We start from the raw sequence: 18,590 nt of genomic DNA, 5'->3' as shown, positions 1-18,590 counted from the left end.
TGTTTTTTATGTCTTCAGTCGAATAGAATGAGGATTATTTTCTCTAGAGCACTTCGAACTTCTAACTCGCTTCCTTTATTGTCCATTTCGTCCTTTATTTTAAGAGCCGCTATAAAAGTACCACAAGACGACGTTTTCAGCTTCGAAATGTTCTGCAAAAATGTCGCTTAGAAAATTTTGGGTACGGCTCTTATTGACAACTAATCGATTTTGTCTCGTTTTCGTGGTCGTTTTGCGCATTTACCCTGCTTTTCGTTACAGAACACGGTGCTCTTGAATCAAATTTAAGTGGAAGGTGTTTACACCTGGGAAGTTGTTGCGGATTCTGAAACTACAATGTTCATAGATGAGAAAAAAATCAAAAAACAAAAAAAATCGCCGGAGCGCTTTTTAAATAAATCGCGATTCATGTTGACATTTTTAGGGGTTGTTTAGGTTTTCACGATTTTGCTTAGAAACCGCAAGTCCTATCAAAATAAGACTGAAGAAAACAATGTAGCTATGAAAATTCTCTACAAGATTGGCCTTTACGGTATTTTCGTAGGTTTTACCATTTTTGAGATATTGAAGTTCAAATTGGGACAATGCCCTGACTGTATCACCCCCTTATAAAACAATGTCATGAAGGGTGCGCCTTAACTAACTTTTAATGAAAACCGCTTACTCCGGGGATATTTTTGTGAATTCTGAAACAGCAATGTTCATAGATGAGAAAAATCCAAAAACAAGAAAAAATCGCTGTAGGCATTTTTAAATAAATCGCGGTCAAAATTCAAATTTTTAGGTGTTTTTTAGGTTTTCACGATTTTGCTGGGAAACCACAAGTCCAATCGAAATGGATCTAAAAAAATGTTGTAACTGTGAAAATTCTCTACAGGATTGACGTTTATGATTTGTTCTCAGACTGTACCATTTTTGAGATAAAGAAGCTAAGTTTACATTTTTAGGTTTTTTTGCTAGGGTTTCGCGATTTTGCTTGAATACGGCAAGTCTTATCGGCATAGGACCTGAGAAAATCTTATAGCTGTGAAAATTCTCTACAAGACTGGCTTGTGTAATATTTCCTAGGTTGTACCATTTTTTTAGATATATAAGTTTAAGTTGGGAATTCGCAGTCATGACATGGTTTTATAAGGAGACGATACAGAATTCAATTGAATTTGAATTGTCCCAATTTCAACTTCTATATCTCAAAAGTTGTAAAACCTACGAAAATATCAATAACGTCAATCTTGTAGAGAATTTTGATAGCTACCATACTTTCTTTACTACCATTTTGATAGGACTTGCGGTTTCCAAGCAAAATCGCAAAAACCTAAACAACCCCTAAAAATGTCAAGTTGAATCGCGTTTTATTTAAAAAGCGTTACGGCGATTTTTTGTTTTTTTTTTTTTTTTGGATTTTTCTCATCTATGAACATTGTAGTTTCAGAATCCGCAAAAACTTCCCAGGTGTAAGCACCTTCCATTTAAATTTGATTCAAGAGCACCGTGCTATAGAAAGATTTTCTAAATGTATCAATCAAAATTTATCAGTATAAGACTTTTCAATCTGGTAAAATGAGTCTTCTGGAGTATAAGATTTATAAGTATAAGACTTTGCAATCTGGTATAAGGACTATTTTGGAGTATAAGAAGCCTCTTTGGTGGTATAATACCACATTTGATAAGTGTAAGATGATGAGAAGGGATTTTAAAATTATAAGACTTCCTCTGGAGAATATAAGACTACATCTAGGAGGTGAATTCTTTTTGAGTATGAGACTGCCACTGAAAAATAAGATTACTTTAAGAAAACATGGGAACAGATGACTTAGTTTTATAACACATAAAAAATAGTTTTTTATTTTGTAATTTGTTTTTCGTTTTTGTCCTCTTTTTCAATACAAAGTGCACAAAATACCAATTTTTTCTGTCATTTTCTGATTGCCCTTAAAAGGGAAGATTCATTTCTAAAAACACCACTTTCCCTCCAGTCTTGTGCAGAAAGTCAGTCCGTTTTTAATTCTCCCTTTAGATATCCTTGTTTTTTTGGACCCTCCACATTTCCTCCAATCATTAAAACAAACTACCAATTCAGTTTCTTTAGATTTCATTTTGAATTCAAAACTCTTACCCCCAAAAATATCCTACGTGTCACCCACCCAAAACCAAAAAAAGAAACTTTTTCTCTCTACGAAAAAGCATGCTGTTTGATTAATGAATGTTTGCTTATTTGGTGTCTGTGTTAATATGTTTTCTTTGTATTGGATGATGAGTATGGTTTTTGAGTTTTTGTTAAATTATTTTTTTAGAATTTTATTATTTTTTCTTGGAAATCTTAGAATTTTGTTAATCTTGAACTATTGCTTGGCCAGCTTAGTTTTAGTTTCTTAATTCTCTTTACTTTAATACAGCACAAAATTTTCAGTTTCGTTACTTGTTGAGAATTTTTCTATGAAAGGAAATGTTTGTTGTCCTTCCTTGTGTCTAGGTGTGTGTATGTGTGTTTACCCATGATCTTGGCAAACAGCATGAGTTTGTGGAAATAAAAATAACAAAGAAGAACAAAAGACCAACCAACACACCTCAAGGATTTTTTTTGTGAAACCCCCGGCTAAGAAATATTAACAAATATTTCTAAATTTCTTAAATACTACTACACTATTTGCATTTTGTTTTGAAATAGTATTTTTCAAACCCAACATCCATTACATATCATTAAAAAGGCACGCAGCTGCTAAGGCTACACTGAAAGAAAAAAAAAACTCACCAGAATTTTGTTAACAAATGCTTCAACACAAGCTGCGTTGAAATCTGTCCAATTTTGAACACAATATGTGCATACAATTCATAAGAAAATTAAAGCCTTTTTTGAAAAAAAAATATTATAAAATTAAAAATGAACATTTAAAAAACATATTTGTAATTTGGTTTGTTACTGGCCTTGAGAAAAAACTTGCCTTGCCTAAAAACATATTGCCTGTCGAATTAATAATTATCTACTTAATTATGGTTTATTACAAAATTGGCTTGAAATTTTTCTTAAGTAGTTCAAATATCCCTACTCTGCCCCCAAATTCTTGCTCTGACTCCCTGTCTTGTGTGTCTCTTAAAGAGCTTTAAGAAACCAATTCGACTTGTTGCCAACATTCTATGCAAAGTGTTAGGCCATTGAAACAAGTCGACTTGGTTTTGGCTCCAACGTTTTTAAACCAGGTAGGTTCTTTTGTTAAATATTTGTTACAAAAAAATACAACAATACTACAACAACCAAACAAACCATGCCATTTAAGACCAACACCAATTTAGTATTGGCTTCCCGAATCAATTAAATGAACAATCCACCCACAAATTAGTACATACAGAACCACCAAAAACAACCAACCAACACCAACCAGGAAAAATACTACAAAAATTCACCATAAACTCCAATAGAATCCCACAAAGAGCATTAAAGAACAAAAAAGAAGAGGGGAATAAAGAAGTTTCAGATTGAGATGAACAAAAATTCTTTTAAACGAATTTTATGGAAAAACATTCCTTTTCCCAAATATATTTCAGCCATCGATGTTCGCAAGTGGTTAGTGTTTCAATTCTGCTCGTTTCTCTACTGTTTCGCGAAGTATTAAAAATTTTCCAGCAAAATATGAATTAATTTCAGCCATATTCCACAGTATTTTGACTACAACAAATCTCCTCTAATCAAATTTATAAAATATTGCCATACCAGTAGTGGAATTCTGTAACTCATTTTTCGAGTTACCGACACAAATCGGTAAAATAAAAATGCTTTTAATTTCGGTAATTAACGAAATTTGTGGGTAACTTAATAACTAAAATAAAGTGGTCGCTAAGTCCTACCGATACCAACAGTGTTATCAACTTTTATTGATAATTTTCATTCATAATTTTGCGTTTTTGTTGTACCGATTTTTGTCGGTAACTCAAAAAATGGTTTACAGAATTCCACTACAGAACGCATACACAGTTTCAATTCCATTCGTTCCATTGTTTCATTTGGATTCTGGACCCAAAATAATTAACATGAAGTACTTTTTTACTTCTTTTATTTAACAGCAAAACCCTCTATAAAATTACATTTAAGTCAAGCATATGTGCAAGCTACAACTATTTCAATTCCGCTCGTTCCTCATGTTCGTTGATGTTTAAGATACAATATCATACAAAGGAATTGATTTTAACTATCAAATGCGGCAGGTCAAACGATAAACTTCAATTCCGCACGTTCCCCGCTTATTTATATCGTACAGAACAATATGAACTGATTTCAGCTTGTTGGAGTTATATTTTGATTATAGCTACCCTAGGTTAGGTTAGGTTAAAGGATGCGCAGCTGTCGTGTTGACAGCCACTTCACTCGGAGACCTTGTGGTCCATTGTGTTCATCCTATTGAAGTACTGAAAGGAGAATAAGGTCACTATAAGTGAAGATAGATAACGTGGACAGACGGAGAAAGATGTGTACAGGGTTTTGAGAGAGGTATTTGAGATTTAGGTTAATTATTCTCGCTGGAGCCATTTTAGACCTTTGGCGAGATGAAGCAGACTTATTGGCTCGGTGTGGCAGAAGGTTGACAGGGACTGTATCGTGTGTTGACCCATGGTTCGCAGTCTCCGCCTCGTTAGCATTGGACAGCGACATAATAAGTGTTCGATTGTTTCTGTTTCCTCTTCATCTTCGCACAACCTGCAGTAGTCAACATCATTGTTTCTTTCCCATTTGCAGGACATGTATCTTATTCTGCAATGACCCATGATGATTCCAACCGCTAATTTCAAGTCGAATTTGTTCATGGAGAGTAAGGATGTAGTTCTTCGTTTGGAGAGTATGCGCTAGATTGCCTTGGAAACCTTACAACCAGGTTCGTGGTGCCAAAAATTGGCTTGTATTATCTCGATATTTTTGCTCCAATTGTCTCATTAAGTGGCACAGAGGTGGTTTTATCGAGTTGTCGACTTCAATGTCGGTTGACTGCGATCCGCAACTCGCCAGTTCATCCGCTTTTTCATTTCTTTCGATGTTGCAATGACCCGGAACCCAACACAAGATAACGATTGATTTTAGCTCTTCCAAGGTCTTTCTACAGTCTAAAACCGCAGCAGAACCGATAGAGTGGGATTTAAGTGATAGATAGTCACCGGTCCAATTATATCCCTTTTCATGTTGCTAATCAATTCTACAGCCTTTCTGACCGCAAATATCTCAACCTGGAAGACACTACAATTTTCGTTCAACCTGTATGCGAGACGTATATTGAGGGTATCGCTGTAGACGCCTGCTCCTGTTCCCGTTTCCATCTTTGAGCCGTCGGTATATACTCCTATACCAGGTAGAGGTGGGGAGTTGTAGGTCCAGATATCTCTGTGGGGTATTTTTGTACTTTAACTTCGTCGAAGTGTAGTTGTGGTGATATGTATCCACTGATTACCTCCGATCCATGTGGTAGTCCTGACCGTCTTAAGATTACAGCGTGACCATGCTCAGAGTTGCTCCATGAGTTTGTCTCCTTTAGTCGGAGAGCACTCTTTGCCGCCATCTCCTGTACCACCAGATTCAATGGATTTAGATCAAGTAGTGCATTGAGGGCAGCTTGCGGAGTGCTTCTCATGGCACCGTTGATTAGTAGTGATGCTGATCTTTGGACGTTGTTTATTTTATGAAGAAGTGATTTCTTACTCAAAGCTTTCCACCATACCAGAGAACCATAGGTAAGAATTGGGCGTACAATGGACGACCTGTGGTTTCAGTCCCCAACTTTTACCAATAGAATTCTTGCAAGAATAAAGAGCTATTAGGCCTCTCTTGGCACGTTCCTCGACATTCTTTTTCCAGATTAATTGATGGTCCAGGATAATGCCGAGGTCCTTGGCTTCCAAGGAGAGTTCTAGGGTGACTCCATCAAGCATTGTTAGGGTGAATGGTTCGACTTTTCTCTTGTTCGTGCACAGAACCAGCTCTGTTTTAGATGGGTTCACTCCAAGACAGCCAAGATCATCCATATACGTTAACGTGACTGCAACAACAGCACATGTTCTCTTTTTTTCTTATCTGCCGTGGTTTAGCAAAGGAAAGACACTCTCAGAGAGACTAATGAACAACATATTTTGAGCATCAATGCTCCAAGACCATTGTAGTGGTCCCATCTCGATAGTTTGACTAGAGCTCCTTGCATGAGTTCCGACAGTGTTTCTGGGAATTTTCCGCTAATCGTTATGACCACGTCGCCAGCATAAGCTATCGTCTTTATTCGTAGTTTGTCAAATTCCTTAAGTATTTCGTTTATCACCAGAAACCACAGAAATGGAGATGAAACACCACCTTGTGGTGATGAAACACCACCTTGTGGTGATGAAACACCACCTTGTGGTGATGAAACACCACCTTGTGGTGATGAAACACCACCTTGTGGTGATGAAACACCACCTTGTGGTGATGAAACACCACCTTGTTGTGTGCCCCTGGTGACAGACTTCCGAATGGAATTCTCACCGATGTTTGAGTTGATTATCCTGCTGCTGAGCATTCCGTCAATCCAGTTGATCAGCGTAGAAGAAATACTTAAGTTGGAGAGTGTATTGTGGATTGATTCAAGCTTAACTTTATTAAAGGCACCTTCTATGTCAAGAAAGGCTGCTAACGTGTAGCTTGAGCCCTCCATATTCCTCTCAAAGAGAGACCTACGACGTCTTTTAGTGCTGTCTCCACCGATTAGCCTTTGATATATGCATGTTGGGCAGGACTTATAGCAGTACTCGGGAGGCTGGTCCTGATTCCAAGGTCCAGCAGTCTTTCTAAGGTTTTTAATAGAAAGGAAGATAGGCTGATCGGTAATAGTTTTTGGGAAGTGTGTGACTTGACTTCTCCGCTTTGGGGATGTATGTCACAGTAACCTCTCGCCATAGAGCCGGAGTGAGCTATAGGCATAGACAAGCTCTGAAAATGTTGTCCAGGTGTGGCATCAATGCCTCCAGTGCGTTTTGTAGCATTGCAGGAAAGATACCATCTGGACCAGGTGATTTAAAGAGCTTTAGGCTATCTTCGGTCGACTAATGATCTCCTCGATGACCCTCATATCCCCATTGGCTTGGTTGCTTACGATTGGAGCGCTAGAGCGCTCTGGTGCATCCATGCAGTTGGAGAAGTGGGTATTGGATAGGAGATCTGGAGTTTCTAGACCGAAGTTAGTCCACGTGCCATCCTCCCGTTTGATACTGCCGATGTATTTGGGGTCCTTCGACAGTACTCTACGTAATCTGGCTACGTCTTTAACTCCCTCTATCGACTCGCTGAAGAAGATCCAAGATCTGCGTTTAGCATTCTTTATTTCACTGTTGTACATATTGAAAGACACTTTGTAGTTCTCCCAATCAGTAGCAACTTGGTTTTGTTTGCTTTATTGTAAAGCCTTCTGCTAATCCTTCTAAGATTTGCTAGATCTTTCGACCCCCAGACTGGTTGACATCTTCTGCCCGGGTGAGTAAGCGGGCAGGCGGTCTCATAACTATCCACAACAACTTTTGTCACGTGATTCATTGCGTTTTCAACTTCATTTACTGTTGAGTTTACTTGCTCATGGAGTTTACTTGCTCAACATGGAGTTTACTTGCTCAGCGAATTTGTTCCAACCAGTCTTCCGTGGATTTCTATGTGGTGGTTGGCGAATGCCATCAATAGAGACCTGGAAGAGTATCTTGCGGTGATGTGAAAAGGAGCACTTTTGAGATACTTTCCAGTCAATAATGACCCTACCCTACTCAATTAAAATATATGTCTTGTGTGAAATTACAAAAATGTCATTTCCATCCATTCCACAGTTCCAATAGTTTCAGATTTTGTAGATTTTAAAACCCACAGGAATTAATTTCAAAATTCTTGTGGTACATTTCACCAAATAGAATGCCGACTTATGCAATGACATATTTATAATATTCGCAAGCGATTTGTGCTTCGATTCCGCTCGTTCCTCTATTTATTTGCGTTTTTAAGCCACAAATTAATCAGTAGATTGGTATATTGTGACTTTACCAAATCTCTTTTGTGTAAATATATAGACATTTATAATGTGTCTAACCACTTGTAATTTCAATTCCACCCATTCCATAGTTTCAGTTGATTTTAAAATCGAGGGGAATTGATATCAACATTATTGTGGCACATTTCACAAAAGGAAATGTAGACCTACCCATTAACATAAATATTTATAATGTTCAAAAGCAATTTTTGCTTCGATTCCGCTCGTTCCTCTATTTATTTCCGTTTTTAAGACACATATAAATCGAGAACAGCTAGATAGGGGCTTATTTTGACTAAAGCGAACATTCTCTGTCTAAATGTATACTAATTTGCAATGTGTTGAAGTCACTAACAATTTCAATTCCATCCGTTCCATAGTTTCAGATGATTTTAAAATCCAGGAGAAGTAATATTAACATTCTTGTGGCACATTTCACAAAAGGGAGTGGAGACCTACCCAATGACATAAATATTTATAATATTCGCAAGCGATTTGAGCTTCGATTTCGCTCGTTCCTCTATTTATTTCCGCTCTTAAGACACATATGAATCGAGATTAGCTATATTAGGGCATATTTTGACTAAAACAAACATTCTCTGTCTAAAAATATACCAATTTGACTTGTGTTCAAATCATTTCCAATTTCAATTCCACCCGTTCCATAGTTTCAGTTGGATTTTAGAGCGATAGAAATTGATACCGACTACTTTTATACTTCTTACATCTAAGAAAATAATCTTCTCCACAAATACACTGAATTCAATGATGCGTACATGCTATAACTATTTCATTTCCACTCGTTCCTGCGGTTAGTTGTTATTTGAGGCCTATTACCATTACGACATTAATTGATTTTGAGTACCTAAGGCCTCAAATAAAACACTGTTTGATTTTTTTCCTCAAACTTATTTGTGTAGATGATGTGTGCAAGTTTTAGGTATTTCAATTCCACACGTTCCCCTGTTACTGATGTTGTATGGAACAATTTGAATTGTTTTCAAATAGCTACTAGATATATTTCGACTTTTCTGCTCCAATACATATGTGTACAGCCATTTGCACATTCCATTCCACACGTTCCTCAGTTTAATTCAATTTTTAGTTCCACTCGAATTGATATGGCAGAGTTTTTGGTAGATTTGAACTAAGGAGAATCTACTCTGTCCAGTCACACTACAACTTGTCAAGTGTGCAACAATAAAATGTTTTGATTCCGCTCGTTCCTAAATTCGTATGCATTTTTTAGGAATATACGAATCGATTTCAACTAGTTTAGGCTATATTTCAATTAAGCACACTATTTTGTGTTACAGAACATATATATTAGGCATGTTTGCAATAGTTTGTATACTCAATTCCACCTGTTCCTCAGTTTAATTCAATTTTTAGACCCATTCGAATTGATATGGCAGAGTTTTTGGTAGGTTTGAACTAAGGAGTATCTACTCTGTCCAGTCACACTACAACTTGTCAAGTGTGCAACTGTAAAGTGTTTGGATTCCGATCGTTCCTAAATTTGTATAATTTTTTTAGGAATATACGAATTGATTTCAACTAGTTTAGGCTATATTTCAATTAAGCGCACTATTTTGTATCATAAAACATATATATTAGGCAAGTTCGCAATAGTTTGTTCATTCCATTCCACGCGTTCCTCAGTTTAATTAAATTTTTAGTTCCACTCGAATTGATATGGCAGAGTTTTTGGTAGATTTGAATTAAGGAGAATCTCCTCTGTCCAGTCACACTGGAACTTTTCAAGTGTGCAACAATGAAGTGTTTTGATTCCTCTCGTTCCTAAATTTGTATGATTTGTTTAGGAATATACGAATTGATTTCAACTATTTTAGACTATATTCCAATTAAGCGCACTATTTTGTGTTATAAAACATATATATTAGGCGTGTTTGTAATAGTTTGTACATTCAATTCCACCCGTTCCTCAGTTTAAATAAATTTTGGTTCTATACGAATTGCTATGGACGAGTTTGTGTTATATTTAAGTTAAGGAGAATCTCTTATACCCAACTACATAAAAATATGTCATTTGTACAAATCCTTAGTCTTTTGATTCCACTCGTTCCTCTCTTATTATGCGTTTTTAAAGAACATATAAACTGGTTTCAACAATGTATTTTGTGCTATTTTTTTCAATAAAGGGCACTTGTTTGTGTTATTATATACAAAACAGTCATTCTTGCAATCATTTGCCTATTCAATTCCACACGTTCCTTAAGGTAAGCTCACATTAGTCAAATATTTGCTCCGTCGACAGTAAGTGTGCGCCCTACTGAGAGCAAGTGAGCATAAATCAGCCAAGATCACCCAAATACGTTAACGTGACTGCAACAACATGACTGCAACTCTTTATTCTCATCTGTCGTGGTTTAGCAAAGGAAAGACTCGCTCAGAGAGACTAATGCACAAAATATTTTGAGCGCCACCGGCATAAATTTCAATGCATAACTTACGCCAGAGTAAGGCAGAGAACATTTTTGAGTCTCCCTTGTGCTCTCAATGAGCGTAAATTTGTTGTGTTAGCATCTACACAGGCTGTGAGCGATAACCAATTTACGCTCACTTAGAGCACGTGGGCTCTCTTGTGAGTCACAATGGCTTCCACTGACTTACGCTCACTTGCTCTCAGTAAGCGCAGACTGACTGTCGCTGGAGCAAATATTTGCCTAAGGTGACCTTGCCTTTAGTTTAATTAAATTTTGAGTTCTATACGAATTGATATGGACGAGTTTGTGGTAGGTTTGGATTAAGAAGAATATCCTGTGGCCAACAACATTCAAATTTATTAAGTGTGCAAACTTTTAGATTTTTCCGATTCCGCTTGTTCCACATTTGACAATTCCACAAATCCAATTTGACAATTTTATGAAAACGCGAATTGATTTGAACTAATTGAAGGTAAACTCCAAACAAGAATGTAGATTTCTTCCTGAAATACATTATTATCTTAAAGTTTGCGGAGGATTAGAATTTCAATTCCGCTCGTTCCTAGGATATATTAGGTCTTTTACATAAAAAACTTATTACCAAAAGTCTATTTAAAATTGTTTTGAATACCCATTTTTGGCTGGTTCCTCTCTAATAACTGACTCTCATCCTCTGAAACTTCATTATTTTCCCTCTTTCTCTTACCACAAATTCCGCCCTCATCATTGTATTTAAAACTTTTTTAACACACAATAGCTAATAACTTTTAATTTGTTTTTTAGTGAAACAATCTAGTGAAAAAACAGTAATGGTAAATTCAGTACATTCCCATATCAATGTGTAAAAAAATCGCAAGTCTTCATAACCTTTGTTTTTGTAATTTAATTTAATGTTAGCCGTAAATGATTTAAAGTATGCCAATTTCGTTCTGATTTTCTGTTTATCCAAAAGAAAAAAAGAAAAAGAACGAAATCGATAATCCTGTAAAATGAACTAAAGTAAATGCTAAAATCCTGCCAAGAAATCCTTTAAGGATTTCATTTAATATTAAAGCTAAACGATTAAAAACGATTTTAATTAAAAAAAATATTAAGTTTTTTCTGTAGAATTTATTGAGAATTTTTTTACATTAAAAGTAGAAGTAAAAAATGTTAAATGTAGTATTTTGAGTAAATGAAACCCAGACAAAAGTCCCTTAAAGAAAATTTTATTTAAAGATAGTCCTCCCGGCAAACAAAGAAAGAGAACACAAAATTCCTGAAATCAAACACTTGTTCATATGTTTGTTATCTTAACTTCAAAACATTGTTTTCCCTCATCTCTCTGTCTATCTCTCTCTTTCTCTCTGACTGTCTCTCATAAACATCATTTCCCTCTTTCTGTTTTCAAAACATTTCCAATGATTGTATTGACTCACCTGTGTTTGATTGATGATTCAATTTCACAAACATGTTTTGAATTGATTTGTTTTTCCAAATTAACCCCTGCCTTTGGTACACTACTAAACCCCTTCACCACCCACTCACCAGATGAAAGAAAAAACACCACGGAATACCCTCACCAACCTGACACATTACTACTTGTTTCCTTTTTAGAATTAGTATTAAGTAAACAAATTAGAGCAAAAGCAATCATTTAACAAAAATATCCAAAAAATGTTTGCTCCAAAAAACAACAACAACAACCTTGATTTGACCTTATGATTTTCTTTTTTCTTGTTGTTTATTTTTTTCTTCTTCTATATGATCTTGTTTTTGTAATACTAAAAACCAACAACAAAACAACTATAAATTCTTAGACTTCCTTATCCTTACCTGGTTCACCATTTAACCTACGCAGGGGATCACGTAGTTCACACAAGGTAAGAATAAAAATAACAAAGAACATCGACAAAATTGAATAATAATAATGATGATGATGACATTCAGCAAAATTTTTGAAAACGCCAAATGTTGTGGACTTGTCAGAGGAAGTGTGAAAACACATCTTCTGCCAAGTCCCACCACATTTGTCGTATTCACACATAAAACACAGCTACTGCTCCTAAATTCACCTATTTTGCTCTCTGTAATCAAAAAAAAAACCAAGCAGTATTTCTCTTTTTTGTAAACCACACATAGGGTGTCAGTCATCATTACACATACATAACCATAGATCAATCACCGTAATTTGTATAAAATTCACCACAATCTATGTTAATTCACCACATTTAATGTTATACAAAATCAAGATCCCAGAATTGTTTTCTTTTTTTAAAGGAAATATTTTGAGGGTTACATGTTTGGGATTTTGAAAATAATAAAATAATTGATATGAAGTAATTGGTGGTTCATAGGAATCAGCTGGATACAGGAGTCTAGAAATACATAAGCTTTTCCCATGTGTACAAACATATTGGTTTCAATTCCGCCCGTACCTCGGGCTACATAACTTGTTTTAGGTCTATATGAAAATTATCATATTTTATGCTTTATCAACGATTACACGGTACAACAAAATCGAACTTTTTTAAAATTACAAGAAACCCCGCACAGATTATGAAAGAGGGCCGAAAAAAAGTCGTGGCAAGTTCCGCCCATTTCTACAGGTTTTGAAATATTCGACATCAGATTCCTTGGAACCCTTGCATTTCAGGTATAAAGTGTCTTTGGCAATATTGCTGACAACAATGCGGGGTATCTTTTTATGAAAAAAATTAACCCTCATGCGAGTCACTAAAGGGGTCTTTTTGGTCCCTTTTTTCAAAAACGTGTAAAAACTCCTTTAAAATGTGATCGTATCAGATCAAAATATTCTACAAAATTATTTGTCATAAAATTTTACTATATGTCCCCGAATACACCAAAACTCTAAATCGTACCTAGGAATCTGCCAAAAGTAAAATATATATTATAGCTACAAATTTTTTTGTTCAGAGACTCATAATGAAATTTGATGTGGAACATTTCTTCTTTTGACACAACCCCCAAAAAGTGAGGAATTTTAGGAGATTTTTGTGGAATAAATTTTAATTAAGAGTCTAAAAGTTTAACAAATAATTTCTATCTGTAATATCTAATTTTGTAACGTCATTTTCTTAACAAATTGTTTTACATAGATAAATAACTTGTTCTGGGACTTATAGTGAAATTTTGTGTAGAATATTTCTTCTTTTAACACATTTCGTCTAAAACTAAATTTCATGTTACTTTCATGCATCAACTCGAAAAAAGAACAAAACAAATTTATTCAAAAAATATTTGGGTGTTTTGTTGGCTAACTTGATGTATATATTTTCTTGACATATATTGCAAATACATTTTTCATTTATTCGGCGAATTATATTGAAATTTGATGGAGATTATTTTTGTCTTTGACGTCTTCTATCTAGAATGAAGTTTTGTAGGACAAAACTTAATAAACTTAGATAAAGTACAGCATTAACCCTAAAACGTGATTTTACTTTTGGCAGATTCCTGGCGTTTAGGTACGATTTAGAGTTTTGGTGTATTCGGGGACATATAGTAGAATTTTATGACAAATAATTTTGTAGAATATTTTGATCTGATACGATCACATTTTAAAGGAGTTTTTACAAGTTTTTGAAAAAAGGGAACAAAAAGACCCCTTTAGTTACACGCATGAGGGTTAATTTTTTCATAAAAAGATACACCGCATTGTTTTCAGCAATATTGCCAAAGACACTTTATACCTGAAATGCAAGGATTCCAAGGAATCTGATGTCGAATATTTCAAAACCTGTAGAAATGAGCGGAACTTGCCACGCCTATTGAGGTTACTTACCGACGTAAACTTTCAAAACGCCGATACACGTGTATTCTTTTTCGGCCCTCTTTCATAATCTGGTCGAATTGTCTTGTAATTATTTTTTGTGTTGTACAGTGTTATCATTATTAATCGCTCGATTCCACCAGTTCCTCCAATTTTAGTTCTTTTTATTTTTCATTCCAAAGGAATTATACCGCAGGTCCTGCTAAATAAATAATAAGTGACAAAACAAATTTTAAAAATAAATCCATTAAAATTCATACTATGCGCAAAACATATACGTTTCAATTCCGCACGTTTCTTGGGTTATTCAACTTCTTTCAAGCCTGCATATATTCTGTCTAAGAAAATTATCTACTTTCATGCTTCATCAAGGTTTATCATGTATGCAAACTATTAGTCTCTCGATTCAACATGTTCCACCTGTTCCTCCATTTAAATATTTTTTCGTAATTATGTGCAATTATTTCAAGGGATTTTAGGTATATTTCAATTGATAAAACTATTAAATAAATATAAATTCATAATATTTTTTTTGGAAACTATTGTGTTTCAATTCCGCCTGTTCCACAGTTAAATATTTTGTTTTCAATCTCAATAAGGAAACCATTTTCTTTGTAACTGAATTTAATCTTATGATGTGTGTAGGCTCATAGACCTTCAATTCCGTCGTTCCTCTATTTCTCGACATTTTTTAAATCCAGAGAAATTAAGTTCAAACAATTTAAGGCACATTTCAACTAAGAGAACTCTCTTTGATACTTACTTAGCTGGCCCATTACACAACATTTGTTCCATAAGCCGAACTAAGACAAGATCTCCAATTCTCTCTATTTGTTGCTTCGCTTTTTTCAATACCGCGCCTTGTCATCTGTTTTTCCACTTGTTTGCTCCATCGAAGCCTTGGCCTGCCAGTTCTGCGTGTACCGCCATGTGGTCTGTATTTAAACGCCTTTTTAGCGGGTTCATCATCGCTCATTCTTATGATATGGCCTAGTCAATGCAATCGTTGCATCTCGATACGTTTATCTATACTGATGTCGTTGTATAACAGCTTGTGGTTCATACGACGTCGATATTCACCGTCAACGCATATCGGTCCGTAGATCTTTCGAAGAATTTTTCTCTCTAACACGCCAAGCACTGCCTTATCTGCTTGAGCAAGGCTTCGAAACCATACATTAGCACAGGTAGTATCAGTGTTTTGTAAAGCGTTATTTTTGTTTGACAAGATGTAGATTTGTTTTTAAACTGCTTACTTAAGCCAAAGTAGCAGCTGTTGGCCAATACAATTCTTCTTTTTATTTCACAACTGATGTTATGATGTGTTTACGGCGGTGCCGATGTAGACGAAGTCTTTTACTACCTCAAAATTACACTGTGCAACACTGAAAATGCAAACAACTTCTAGTGGGCATTTTCTGGTACATATTGAGAATACAAAACCCCTAGTTGGGTTTCGTGTTTTTAGATCGGGTTCGGATTTTATGGCCTCATCTAAACCGGGCTAAATATACACTTTTTTCCATTGATCCGGGCTGTATCTCAGAAACTAAAGGGAATTTTGCTTTGCGGTCTTCAGCAATATTGTAGTCCTAGAATATTAGAACTTAAGTGTCAGATAGACGAACTAGGATAATCCGCACCTAGCGCATAAAATTTGATAAAATATATGAAAGTTTACATAATTTCTGGAATTATGGGCAGTTACAGCCAAACTATTGAGAGTTGAACCAAGTACCCTTTCGCAAAAATTTTCCAAATAATGTGCTCAGCAATTCTTCAGAACATTCTGAATCTGTTAAACACTTATTTCATGTTGTTTAGGCGGTATTTCATATCATACTTTCTGAAAACATATTTCAAACAAAGTTCACACAGGCTGTTTATTCTCATGTTTGAAATTTCAATGTATTGTTGATGTATTTTTCAAATTGTCGTTGCCCCTGTAGTTAGAGCATACAGCCTTATCTCCTTTCTTGTGGACCGGACACAGGATGCTCGGGTTCAAATGGTAGGGTACTCCTTCTTCCTGCCAGATGGTGCTAAGTAGCTGATGCATACACCTTATCAGCGTGTCACCTCCGGTTTTGAACAGCTCGGCTGGTAGGCCATCAGCTCCTGCTGCCTTATTATTCTTCAGCCGGTTTATTGCTGTCTTTGCCTCATCTTGGCCGGGTGGTATACATTCTATACCATCTTCTGGGATTGGATCTGTGGTATCATCGTCTTCGCTACTATTGGATACCAACAGTTTGGAAAAATGTTCTTTCCATATCTTCCAAATTACCTTGTTGGTCTCTACAGAAGGATGTGCCTGTACCAAAGCCATCAGTTTGATGTTTCACTCTTTGGTAGAATTTTCGGACTTCATGCTGGCTCCTGTACATCTCGATTTTTTCACACTTCCGCTTTTCCATATCTCTCTCTCTCTTTTTCCTGCGGAAAAGACGTTTCTCCTCTCTCCTTTTCTCCCGATACCTCTCTCGTTCACTACGCGTTGCTACTGATTGTAAAGTAGCCCTATATGCAGTGTAGCCGAATTTGACGATTTATCGTCATTTTGACGATTTTTTGGGCCAAAAATGAAAAATGACGATTTGACGATTTTATGGTCTAAAATGACGATTTTTCACTTAATTGATAATTTTTTCAAAGGTGATGTCGGACAGCGTAGAACAAAAATTGTCTATTTATGTGTAAGTAGGCTAAACACATGACTAAAGTCCTTAAAAAAGCAAAAAATGGCGCCAAAGTACCGTCTCTTCTCTTATTTCCTATGGGAGCCACCGTGGTGCAGTGGTAAGCACGTTCGCCTTGCACTCAGAAGGTTTGGTATTCAATCCCTGGCCAGAACATCAATATTTTCGGCTGTGGAAAATACCTCATTGTAATGTTGGCACCCATTTCGTAAGTATTTCAGCCTTAAAGAACTTCTTTACAAGGATGTCGTAAGACACGGCTTTCGGACTCGGCGATAAAAAGTAGTTCCCATATCATTGAGCCAATGTGAATCGACGAGAGTAGTCTCCCTACATATAATAATAATATTTTTTTTCCCCGTAAAATAAAACTTGTTAAAAGCACATTTGAAAAACCAAAAGTTCTAGGACAGAGAAGCCATCCCACAGTCGATACGTCTGAAGAGCTGATCAACTAACAGCGAAACCAGGTCACGTAATTTGGTGACTGTGTAGGTTCGAGTACTTGACTTCCTTTTTCACTTGCAAACATTTTTCGATCATCAGGCTTACCTCTAAACGAGAAAATTAATAAAAATCATTAAAAATGATCTTCGCCCTAACAGGCAAAATTTCAAAAAAAGAAAAACTTGTTATAGTTTTTAATTTCATGAGGGAAAAAATAAAAAATAGTAGATTCTTGCATGTTCGGGAACAGAACATATGTTGTAAAAAGAGGGCTGGAGCAGAAGGTGGTCTATTCCGGTAATTGTTTGGAAGGAGGAAATGTTCTCAGCAAGAGAAAACTGATTTTGTTTAGATTTGTATTTATGTCTGATTAGAAAAGATTAATGGCTATGGCGGAATATCTGATCTGAAGAGTATCAATAGCATAACAATCTGCAAAAAATTGATATTAAACTGTCAACAATCTTAATTTAGAACATTTTGACGATTTTTGACGATTTCTCAAATATAATTGACGATATGACGATTTTTTTTGACGATTTTTGGGACAAAACTGTCGGCAACACTGCCTATATGCCGCATTTTTTTCTTCGGTAGCAGCATGACACTACTGGTCATACCATTGATTCCTGATTTTGTGGCTGTTTGCATGGAGTGGGCAATATTTTGCCATTGTGCTAATATGTTATCGGTACGAGAAGTGCTTTGATTAAGCAATTGGGTTAGTTGAGTGGAATATGCTATGTCTAACTTTCGTGCGAACATTCCAACTTTTGATGGATTTGTTTTTCTTGTCTTTGGTTTTTTCATAGTAAGCTGCTTTTTTCTAGGGGAGGGTTACTAACCAGGCGGCCAAACCCAAGTTTTCAACGTTCATATAGGTGAACGCGCGGCATATTTTAGCTCACTTCCTTTAACTGGTGTTAAAGGACGCTACCCAAGGTGACACCACGGGGAGGTCAGTGTTCACTACTCCTTAGGCTTTTTAAAGATGATAGCAATTCATTTCAAGAGTTTTGATGTATACTTCTACTGACCAAACTACACTTCCTAGAAATTCATTAGCATGAGCCATGTCTGCCAACAAATAAGTTTCAATTCCACCCGTTTCTCCATTCAAATTTAAAATATATTCTGAATAAGACAATGATGTTCTTTCATATTTCACTCTAGATTTTAGCGTATGCAAATTATTACAGTTTCAATTCCG

General features: G+C 35.8%; 1 protein-coding gene across 50 annotated transcripts in view; it reads left to right on the top strand.

Moving 5' to 3' along the window:
• The window catches only part of para (sodium voltage-gated channel paralytic), a 329,221-nt gene that overhangs the window by 175,755 nt on the left and 134,876 nt on the right, over positions 1-18,590 (top strand). For 36 of the 50 annotated variants that reach the window (XM_073974080.1, XM_073974083.1, XM_073974066.1 and 33 more), the window contains one exon: positions 12,262-12,324. The exons of the other annotated variants lie outside the window; for them this stretch is intronic. In XM_073974080.1, the coding sequence (XP_073830181.1) occupies positions 12,262-12,324 (63 nt within the window). The remainder of the gene's footprint in view (positions 1-12,261; positions 12,325-18,590) is intronic. 50 annotated transcript variants of the gene reach the window in all.

Source organism: Musca autumnalis, unplaced genomic scaffold, assembly GCF_047663935.1.
Source record: "Musca autumnalis isolate F117 unplaced genomic scaffold, ASM4766393v1 scaffold_3, whole genome shotgun sequence".
Classification (NCBI taxonomy): Eukaryota; Metazoa; Arthropoda; class Insecta; order Diptera; family Muscidae; genus Musca; species Musca autumnalis.
Note: the sequence above shows the minus strand (reverse complement) of the source record. Positions and strands in the feature narration are given on the sequence as shown.